This window comes from Narcine bancroftii, chromosome 6 (genome assembly GCF_036971445.1).
Source record: "Narcine bancroftii isolate sNarBan1 chromosome 6, sNarBan1.hap1, whole genome shotgun sequence".
Lineage (NCBI taxonomy): Eukaryota > Metazoa > Chordata > Chondrichthyes > Torpediniformes > Narcinidae > Narcine > Narcine bancroftii.
In genome coordinates this window covers 251342808-251354242 of record NC_091474.1, presented here as the reverse complement: position 1 = coordinate 251354242, position 11435 = coordinate 251342808, and the positions used below count along the sequence as shown (strand labels likewise).

Below are 11435 nucleotides of genomic sequence, written 5' to 3'. Positions count from 1 at the left end.
TGAAAGTGGCAACACAAGTAGATAGGCTGGAAAAGGTGTATGACACTTTTGCCGCGACTGGCCAGGGAGGATGTGGAGGTTTTGGAGAGGGTGCTGAAGAGTTTCACCAGGATGTTGAGCAAACTCAGAATGTGGAAGGATTCAGTGGAACAGACAGCATCCACGGTGAGAAAAGGACGGTCTACACTATGGATCGTCTTTTTCTCAGGTTGAAATGTCAAATAATGCAGGATGGGTAGTGGGGAACTACAGATGCTGTGTTTGAAGAATAATACACAAAATTGCTGGAGAACCTCAGTAGGTCTATGACGTGCCTGGAACACACTTTAAGAGGCATTTAGACAGACATGAACAGGCAGGAAACAGAGGGATACAGACTACGTGCAGGCAGATGGAATTGATAAATTGGTATCATGGTTGGAATAGATGTGGTGGATCAAAGAGCCTATTCCTATGCTGTTCGATGTTTGGACCTGCTCCCCCCAGGATTGGGAACTCTTCCCCAGTCCAATCCCTCTCCACCAGGGTCAGGAACTCTGCCCCAGACCCATCCCTCTCTTCCAGGGTCAGGAACCCTCCCCTTCCCCCACCGTCTGATCCCTCGCCCCAGGGTACGGTCCTGCACCCCCAGTGTCAGGAGCTCTACTCCAGTCCCGTTCTTCCCGGGATCAGGAACTACCCAGTCCTGTCCCTTTCTCCCAGTCCCGTCACTCTCCCTAGGGTTAGCAACTCTGCCCCAGTCCTGTCCCTCTTCCCTGGATCAGGAACTCCCCTCACCCACACTCCTCTCCCTGGGGTCAGGAATTTCCCTCCAATCTGGTCCTACACCCCCAGCATTGGGAGCTCTACCTCAGTCCCATCCCTCTCCTCAGGGAGGGAAACTTTATGGACTTTAGTAAGGCCTTTGACAACAGGAAGGTTTAGATGCTGATATTTATGGTGAAGTAATGAATTGGATTTGATAATGGCTGGACAGGAGAAGCCAGAGAGTAGTGGTGAATGGCTGCTTCTCAGACTGGAGGCCTGTGACTAGTGGTGCCTCAGGGATCAGTTCTGGGAGCATTGTCGTTTGTTGTCTATATCAGTGATCTGGATGATAATGTGGTGAATTGGATCAGCAAGTTTGCAGATGATACTAAGATTGGAGACCAGTTGGAAAAATGGGCTGAAAAATGGGCGATGGTGTTTAATGCAGACAAGTGGGAGGTGTTGCATTTTGGAAAGAAAACCCAAGAAAGGACTTACACGGTAAATGGTCGGGCACTAGGAGTGGGGTAGAACAGAAGGATCTGGAAATAAGTTACATAATTCCCTGAAAGTGGCATCAGAGGTGAATTGGGTTGAAATGAGAGATTTTGGCATCTTGGCCTTCATAAATCAAGATATTTGCAGGCACACTCTAAGTTTTAAGAATAAATTGGACAGGAGAGATTTGGAGAGTTATGGAATGCTGCAGGTCAGTGGGACTAGCGGAATGATGTTTTGGCATAGACTGGAAGGGCTGAATGGCCTGTTTTCTGTGCTGTAGTGTTATATGGTTCTATTCAGTATAGCAGCTGGGATGTAATGGTAATGTGTAAGACATTGGTGAGGCCAAATTTGGACTATTTGACTGGGTGAACGCTCCCTGGGGTCAGAAACTCTCCCCCAGTCGTCTCTCTTCCCCGGGGTCAGGAACTCTCCTCCAGTCCCGTCCCTTTCCTGAGGTCAGGAACTCCCCCCCCCCCCCCAAGTCCCGTCCCGTCCCTTCCCCCGGGGTCAGGACCCCCCCCCCCCCGTCAGTCCTGTCCATTTCCCTGGGGTCAGGAACTCTCACCCAGTCCCATCCCTCTTCCCCGGGGTCAGGAACTCTCCCCCAGTTCCATCCCCCTTCCCCGGGGTCAGGAACTCTCCCCCAGTTCCATCCCCCTTCCCCGGGGTCAGGAACTCTCCCCCAGTTCCATCCCCCTTCCCCGGGGTCAGGAACTCTCCCCCAGTTCCATCCCCCTTCCCCAGGGTCAGGAACTCTCCCCCAGTCCCGTCCCTCTCCCCTGGTGTCAGGAACTCTCCTCCAGTCTCGTCCCTCTCCCCTGGTGTCAGGAACTCTCACCCGAGATCAGGAACTCTCCCCCAGTCCCGTACCTCCTCTGACGTCAGGAACTCTCTCCCAGTCCTGCCTCTTCACTGAGGTCAAGAACTCTCCCCTAGTCCTGTCCCTCTTCCCTGGGGTCAGGAACTCTCCCCCAGACCCATCCCTCTCTCCTGGTGTCAGGAACTCTCCCCCGAGGTCAGGAACTCTTCCCCAGTCCTATCCCTCTCCCCTGGTGTCAGGAACTCTCCCTCAGTCCCAACTCACCACCCATTTTGTGGCCTCACTGTGGCTGGTTCCCATATCAGTCAAACCAATTGGACTGGGCCAGGGAACCAGGGTTGTTCACTAACCTACCTTTGTTTCCTCAAAGCCTTCTTTGCCTTGAAACTCCATTATATCAAAGACAAAGTTGTGTGTTAAGACTTGTACAAGGTTTACCGGAGATCTTCCTATATTCAGCAAACCCCCCCCCACCCATCCCACTTTGATTCAATGAAGCATCCATGCCCTACCTTCCTCTCATTCCCAACCATCTGTTTTTACTTCCAGGCCTTTTACGATAACTCTCTCTGCTTGTTCACTCACCTGTTCACACACTGTGCAGATCTAGTCACCTGTACACTCACGTGATATTCCACTGGACAGTACCTGCCTGTATTTACACCTGCATGCCCATATGTCAGCCAGTGTCTGGATACATTTACCAGACTCTTTGCCACTTCATCTTCCTGTAATCACACCCACTTTGGAGCTGAGGTTGGACAATAAATGCTGGTCTTGCCAGTAATGCCCACCTCCGGTGTACAAATGGAGGAATAAACTCTCCTGCACTGTGCACACACGGCCTCACTGATCATCTGTCCACTCCTAATTTGGCATCTGCAATCCTGGGGATCAATTTTTCAGCATGAACATGTCTCAATGTTCAGAGGATGTGATTGAAGAACCTGCTAATCTCCTGGAGGCAGTGAAGCTCACAGCAGTAAGTAGACCAAGACGCTGAACTCTGGGTACCCCCCCAACCCCCCCCACCCCTTGCCTTGGGTCAATATAACATCACATCTAATTGATGATGCAGCTTGTGCGGCACCAAATCTGCCTTCCCACTTCAGTCCATCTCAACGCGAGAAACACCAGCCTCAAATTCCCACTCCAGTCCATCTCAAAGCAAGAAACACCAGCCTCAAATTCCCACTCCAGTCCATCTCAAAGCAAGAAACACCAGCCTCAAATTCCCACTCCAGTCCATCTCAACGCAAGAAATACCAACCTCAAATTCCCACTCCAGTCCATCTCAACGCGAGAAACACCAGCCTCAAATTCCCACTCCAGTCCATCTCAACGCGAGAAACACCAGCCTCAAATTCCCACTCCAGTCCATCTCAACGCAAGAAATACCAACCTCAAATTCCCACTCCAGTCCATCTCAACGCAAGAAACACCAGCCTCAAATTCCCACTCCAGTCCATCTCAACGCGAGAAACACCAGCCTCAAATTCCCACTCCAGTCCATCTCAACGCAAGAAATACCAACCTCAAATTCCCACTCCAGTCCATCTCAACGCAAGAAACATCAGCCTCAAATTCCCACTCCAGTCCATCTCAACGTGAGAAACATCAGCCTCAAATTCCCACTCCAGTCCATCTCAAAGCAAGAAATACCAACCTCAAATTCCCACTCCAGTCCATCTCAAAGCAAGAAATACCAACCTCAAATTCCCACTCCAGTCCATCTCAACGCGAGAAACACCAGCCTCAAATTCCCACTCCAGTCCATCTCAGCCTGGAACAACTGTAACTCAAGCTTCAAAGCAGTGCCAAGTCTTTAGTGGGATATTGGGGCTAAATTGGAGATTGCTCCTAGATGTCAGGCAGCACTTTAGTCAGTACATTTTGAATAATGGAGAAAAACACAGCTAAGGTCTGCTTTGGTTAATGTAAAACTATCTCTGCCTGTACTAGAGGCTCATCCAGGTTACAGAAAACCTCGAGATGGATAGGAAAAGTGTACAATTGGTATTTGTTGTGGAAAAAACTTGGAGGAATGGTTCCTGTGGAACCGTGGGATTCTGTACTCAGGGACTACAGCTGAACTGCTAAGGGAGATGGATCATGGATTTCCATCCCTGGGCAAGGGACCTGGATACAAACTGCACTGGGAAAGAGGCACCACATCCTCTTTGGTCACAACCACGTCAAACTCATCCACATGTCCCCGTTTCCGCAGCTGAGACATACTGGATAAAGTAGCATTGCGCTCTGGAAACACCTTCCTTATTAGCAGCGTGTGTCTGACCCTATGGACCTGGCTCCTGAGGTCAACCTCCCTTCTCAATCTGCATGGTACCTGTATGTTCAAGGCCTGAGCAGCTGGGAGTGCACAGACTGCACCTTTCCATTCTCCGCTGGAGTTAATTTAGTTACTTATTGAAATGGTCTTTCTTACTTAATACTTAATGACAAAACTGATAACAGCAAAATGGCTTTTGCGTTGTTAGTTGGGAACACGGTGCATGAGGGCTGGCTGACTTGGTGGAATCTGGACCTTCAACCTCATGGCACAATCTGCACATTTCGAAGAGCTGTTTGTTAGGGGTTAGCCTGGTGTTGACAGTACAGTGCTACAGGAAGGACGCTGTAGTCTCGCACGAGCTACTTAGACGTGAAATTCATAGATCCACCATTCATTGAATGTTACAAAGCTGATGATGGCACACAGAGGGTTAAATCACACTGCAGGGAAAGCCACAAAGGACAGGAATGGATCCAACACCAGAGAGTTAAGAAACTCACTTCGACAAGTGAAGACTAGCCACTCCTCTGGTTGGGGAGTGGGGTGGGGGAGTGCATGACCTACCGGCAAACTGTAAGTCCTTTTACGCTGAGTTGGCAGATATCAATCGGGACCAAGGTTGGGAGAAACCATCAGCTTCCCCACCTTCAGTACCAGAGGGAATGTCTACTTGCTACCCCAGAAAGAGGTGTTGGGCAGTGCAGACGGATAGACCTTTGTCAGGTTGCCCAACCTGACTTAATGACCAGCTAGCCTCACACTTGTCCTGGGACCAGAGGAAAGTAAACGCAACATTAGCAAGGAGAGGAAATAACGAGAGAAGTACCCAGCTCACCATACAAATCCAGGCTCATCCCTTCCACTTCCCTCTCTAAGGGAAAGCTAGCTGCGGAGACTACTTTAAACCTCAGCTAAGTGGTCAGAGAGCACACACAGTAAGACCACAGCAACTTAGGACATTGTGAGCCAGAGATGGGACAGTTGGGCTGGAGATTCGACAGAGCCATTCAGAAAAGCTCACCAAATGGATAGTTCAGGCTGAAAACAGGACAGAGCTGTATGGATGGAGAGTGTGGCCCAGAGCCAGATGACCAGGGCCATTCAGGACAGTGTGGCCTGTCCCGGACCTGGGATGGACAGAACCTCTCAGGACAGTGTGGCCTGTCCCAGACTTGGGATGGACAGAGCCACTCAGGACAGCGTGGCCTGTCCCGGACCTGGGATGGACAGAGCCACTCAGGACAGTGTGGCCTGTCCCGGACCTGGGATGGACAGAGCCACTCAGGACAGTGTGGCCTGGAGCTGGGATGGACAGTGTGGCCCGGAGCTGGGATGGACAGTGTGGCCCGGAGCTGGGATGGACAGTGTGGCCCGGAGCTGGGATGGACAGTGTGGCCCGGAGCTGGGATGGACAGTGTGGCCCGGAGCTGGGATGGACAGTGTGGCCCGGAGCTGGGATGGACAGTGTGGCCCGGAGCTGGGATGGACAGTGTGGCCCGGAGCTGGGATGGACAATGTGGCCCGGAGCTGGGTTGGACAGTGTGGCCCGGAGCTGGGTTGGACAGTGTGGCCCAGAGCTGGGATGGACTTGCTCTCAGGACAGTGTGTGGGATGGACAGTGCCTCTCAGGACAGTGTGGCCCAGAGCTGGGAAGGTCATTGCCATTTGGGAGCCCCGGCGAAGTGAGACTTTCTCAGAATCTCGAATCAGCTTTACCTACTGCTTTCAGGGATTTAGAATCTGTTGTCAGCTATAGCTTTTTCTGAAGAACACCACAGAAACCCAACTCCCTCCAGCAATAGGCACAAGGAAGTTGCTAGGAAAATTGTGAAAGACCAAGACAAGAAACATCAGCAAAGGAAGAAGAACAGAAAATAAGCTGGTTACAAAAGAAAAGGACACAGCTTTACGTAAACACTGATCAACAGTTCATTCTATGCTTCACATGACAGACGGTGTCTGCTCACATCCTGGTGCCAGGGGATTGTGAGGGGTGGTGTTCAGGTGTTGCCCGTCAGAGAGTCTCCTGATTTGAGCTGAGGAACTCCTCTGGCCGCTTGTGAGCTTCGAGGGCCTTTATAGTGTACACATCCTGGGGCAGGTCAGACTTCCGACGCAGCAGAGTCTTCTCTTTCTTTATGTCCTTCTTCACCTGTGGGAAGAGATTCAGGGCATCAGATGGGCCTTCAGACCCTTCCTCCACAAGCTCCTCAAGAAGCAAGCCTTCTGTACACTGACTGGGTCCTCGATTCAGCTTCCACCCTCTCACCCCATACTCACTTTCTCCCACAGTAAATTGGGGCAGGAACTAATCCCTGATCCCATTCCTGCAATTTAAATGGTAGCACATTCTCTCCCAGCCCCAATGAACCCAACTATATCCAGTGAGAACAGGAACACCCCTGCTCACCCACACATCTGCAGGTTACACTGGGATAAGCAGCTGCCAACCAGGGAAGGAACATTATTTGCTACCCCACAAAAGCAGCAAGGCGCAAAGAGTTCATCGACATCACGATCTGCAGATGTGCTGCATCCAGCAGTGAACGGCGATCAATAATTAAACCATCTCAGAAGGTGGCATCTCAGGTGGAGAGGATGGTGTGGGCAGCGTTTGGCACGTTTGTCTTCATTGGGCGGAGTACTGAATATAAAGGTTGGGACCATGATACAGCTTTACAAGGCAAAAGTGATACCACAAAAAAAAAGTAGTGGTCGCTTTCAGAAGAATAAATGGAAGGGGTGCTGAGAGATCTCCAGGAATTTGCTGTGACAGAACTTTTTAACAAGAGGGAGGCTGGATCTTTATTCCCTGGAGGAGTGACCTTATGGAAGTTTAGATAAAGTCAATGCTCACAGTTTTTTTCCCTGGATAGGGAGGGCCTGGTTTAAGATGAGATGGGAAAGATTAGAAAGGTTAGGACCAAATGCAGGTCAATGGGATGCCCAAAATGCCAAATGACATGGACAAGTTGGGCCAAAAGGCCTGCTCCGTGTTGTATGACTCCATGAGTCGATCCAATTTGCAACCTCTTCGGCTAGAGGTGCTGAGTGGATCTCTGCTTCTTCCTGAGGTCTCTCTCTTGTAGGAGCCAGTCTTGATCTGATATGTATTGTACATTAGACAATGGTTACGGGACAAAGCAATATCCCAGCTGGAGTCAAAAACGAAGTCCAAAATTCTGACCATCTTCAGCAGGTCAGGCAAGGTCTGTGCAGAGTGAAAACGGTTGACAATTTAGGCTGATTACCCTTCATCAAAACTTGGAACATCTAGAAATCAAACATGCTTAAGTTGAAGACGAGCGAAAAAGTATAGAGAGAACAAAAGAAAATATTCTGGAGAACTGAGAGGGGATAGTGGCATTATTGGAAGGGGTGGGAATTAGAGAGTATTATCTATTGAAGATGGAAGATGGCGACAAAGTTCTCATGATACTAGTTGTTTGAGGTCCTGCAACAATTCCATTTCCTGCACCCCTTGCCTCACCTACTCTTCTCCCACCCTCTCCCTTCACGTTTATCAGCCGGTAAATCACCTACTCTTCTCCCACCCCATCCCTCCATATTTATCAGCCGGTAAATCACCTACTCTTCTCCCACCCCATCCCTCCACGTTTATCAGCCGGTAAATCATCTACTCTTCATCATCCCCAATATAATGCTGCTCTTCCCTTCTGCCTTTCCACCAGTCTCCCCCCACCCCACCCCACCCCAGCCAATGGGCCCAACGCTCCTTCCGTGTGAAATCAACGTTCACAAATGTTTCTTCCAATTTCATGTGCATGTGACAAATGAAACTTGGTGGGAAACTCTGGAGAAAATTTCCTTCCAATCATTCGGATGACCTAAGCATCCCATCACTTGCCACGTCAACCCTCCAGCCCATTGCTACCCTTGCCTCTCTCCATGTCTTACTCCATTCCAAAGAAGCTTAATGAAAGCTCATTTCAGAAGTGGCTACATCACAGCTCCCGGACAGATAACCAGCCTTTTCAGTTTGCATCAGAACTGGCCAGTTTCGACTAATGTCAACCTGTAACAGTAGCTGTTTTTGAGAGTCTTCAGTGGAAGTTTTTGATTGTGTTCAGTGAAATAACCCACAAGTTAAGAGGGTGATGGGGACACTCTTCAGGTGCCCTGATAAATGCAGCTGTAAATTGATCAAGCAGTTTGGCTTCTTCCAAGGTGAGGCTGCTTGTTTGATCGGCACTCAACCCTCCTCTGACCTGAAATATTTCTCTTGCCTCGCTTACTGCCTGTTTCTCACAACCTCTGTGTTTGGAAATTGAGATAAATGCGAATTTTGGAAACAATGAGCATGTTAGGTAGTATCTGTAGAAACGCCTACTGCTACAGGTTGACATTTGTCGAAACTGGCCAGTTCTGATGCAAACTGAAAAGGCTGGTTATCTGTCCGGGAGCTGTGATGTAGCCACTTCTGAAATTAGCTTTCATTAAGCTTCTTTGGAATGGAGTAAGACATGGAGAGAGGCAAGGGTAGCAATGGGCTGGAGGGTTGACGTGGCAAGTGATGGGATGCTTAGGTCATCCGAATGATTGGAAGGAAATTTTCTCCAGAGTTTCCCACCCAGTTTCATTTGTCACATGCACATGAAATTGGAAGGAATGCAAGAGCATCCTGGCTGGTTGTATCACTCTCTGGTACGGAGGTGCCATCACTCAGGACAAGAGCAAACTCCAAAGGGTTGTTATCTCGGCCTGCCACATCACAGGCACCATCAAGGACATTTACAAGAAGCAGGGACTTAAGAAAGCAGGACTCCATGCCCTCTTCACTCTGCTGCCCAAAGATGAGCACATGGACAGCTTCTTCCCTGCTGCCATCAACTTTGAGAACGAACAATGAACCACAGACACTACCTTACTTTGACTCCTTATTGCACTATTTTTATTTATTTTGTATACAATGAATTTTGTAACATGTTCGTGACAATAAACTCTGATTTTGATTTGGATAACCTCTCATCCATGTCACCTTATTTATACAGTTGGTACATTAGTTTCTGGTTACATGGTGTATTTTTGGATAAACTGTACTATCTCATTAAGCTGCCAACCTTTAGAGAGAACAATGGAGTAGTGAGTGATCAGGAGCTTTCCTTGCTGGTGTTTGAACTGCAGGAGTTCAGATGACTCCCCTTCCAGGGTCCACGGCTGTGCTAGCACTTCAGGTGAGTGTCTGCTCGTGTGAAGCAAAACTCCAGAAATGGTCCTGGGGGAGGCTGTGGCTTGCACAGAAAGGCATGATTCCAGAGCAATGTCAGACTGTGTAGAGGACATTTCTCCCAGTTTTGGGATGTGTCTGAGGACCATGATGGAGTTACTGGGTTTACATGGACACCCAGTTCTTTTGATATTTGCAGCAGTTAAATGTACCATGAGGCTGCTTTGAATATTTAAGAGGAGAGTGAGATCCATGACATTAACATGGGTCTGATGTCAGAAATAGGCCAGACCTGGTAAGATGGCAAATTTACTTCCCTTTGGTTAACTCAGCAAGGGTTTCTGAGATGATGTGAAGGTTTGATTCATTACCTGGACAGCCTCCGTCTCCACAGCCTTCTTCAGCAATTGGATATCCTCAGCTGTGGGAGTTTCTGTCTCCATGGAGAGCACAGGGCTGACAGCTGAAGGTTCAACATACATGTTAAACTGAAAGAGATTAAAACAAATGTGAATCAACGGGCATCAAAATCAAAGGCATTATTTAAATAAACAAATTAAAGCATCCACTCTGCAGGCAGAGTTCCATGGTTGAAGGCCTTGGATTTGAATCAAATAAGTAAATAAAAGGATATCAGTGAGCTAGAGACTTTGAACGCAACTTTATGTACCAGAGGCAGATCAAACAAACATTTCTCGCCAGCTCTTGAATTGCATAAAATGTACGCGAGTTCTACTAGGTGCTGAACCATCATGTATTCAATGAAGTATACAGGTCCGATTTATTCAAATTATTTCCAAGTCCTCAGAACAGTTCGCAGCAGTGAGGTGGTCCTTTTGGCTGGTTACTCTTGCAATGGACAATCCAGTGGTTGGCTGAGACTCAATCCCAAACAGAATTCCAGGAGCCTGTTTCAGACATGACTGAGTAAGCAACCCAATAATAAATGAGGAGATACTTTCTATGCTACGTCGTGAGAAGAGGCAGCTTGTTAACAGAACTCCTTTCAAAACCAACTGACAGGAAGTCAAGATTCTAGTTTTTTTCTCCCCAGAAACTCGGTTGACCACAAAATGAGAGATCATCAATCTGGTTGAATCTGTTCCAGTTCTATGCAAGAAAAATCAAGGAAATCCCACTCATTTACCTTTTCTTGTAGACCTGGAAATATTTGGAAAATTATGACCAGGATCTCTGTAATTTCATAGAACACTACAGCACAGTACAGGCCATTTGGCCCTCGATGTTGTGCCAACCCATATATTCATTAAAAAAAATGAAGCCCTCCCTACCCTGTAACCCTATCTTTCTTCCATCCATGTGCCCATCAAGGAGTCTCTTGTTTTTTAAAAAAATATAATATATAACAAAGTGTAAAAACAAGAAAAATACACTGAACAGATACAAAGTGATCACAATGTATCGAAGAATAAAAATGAACATCGCAACTAACGATAAACAAACAGACGGAATTCAATATTATATCGCTTGTTCCTGAAGAAAAAAAGCAAAAAGAAAAAAAGACTGTAACTAACTTATCCTAAATAGCCCCTAAATTAAAAAGCTGCTGGGATGTCTTAAACCACCAAAAAGGGTAACAGTAACGGGACATTGATGAATGGCCTTATATGTAAACAAGTAAATTCAAGAGGAGATTCTAAACATTTCATATATTGCGCACAAAATAGTAACCACTATTATTCCTTAAATATTGAAATATTCCATAAAAGTGCAGCACATTTTATCAAATTTAACTTCAGTTTTCAATCATTACATCTAATCTTCTCGAGGTTCAAGTAGGATAAGGTTTGGGTCGTCCATTGGGCATAACTGGGAGGGATCAAGTCCTTCCATCTTAGCAAAATATATCTCCTATCCATTTA

General features: G+C 47.7%; 1 protein-coding gene across 4 annotated transcripts in view; it reads right to left on the bottom strand.

Moving 5' to 3' along the window:
- Positions 1 to 11435, bottom strand: part of ppp2r5d (protein phosphatase 2, regulatory subunit B', delta) — a 207381-nt gene that overhangs the window by 5997 nt on the left and 189949 nt on the right. For 2 of the 4 annotated variants that reach the window (XM_069887946.1, XM_069887945.1), the window contains exons 16-17: positions 9924 to 10040; positions 6332 to 6516 (exon numbers count right to left, since the gene is read on the bottom strand). In XM_069887946.1, coding sequence (XP_069744047.1) covers positions 6379 to 6516; positions 9924 to 10040 — 255 coding nt within the window. In that variant the 3' untranslated portion in view covers positions 6332 to 6378. Of the gene's footprint in view, positions 1 to 6243; positions 6517 to 9923; positions 10041 to 11435 lie in introns of those variants that run through there. The other 2 variants (XM_069887944.1, XM_069887947.1) reach the window with 1 other exon arrangement.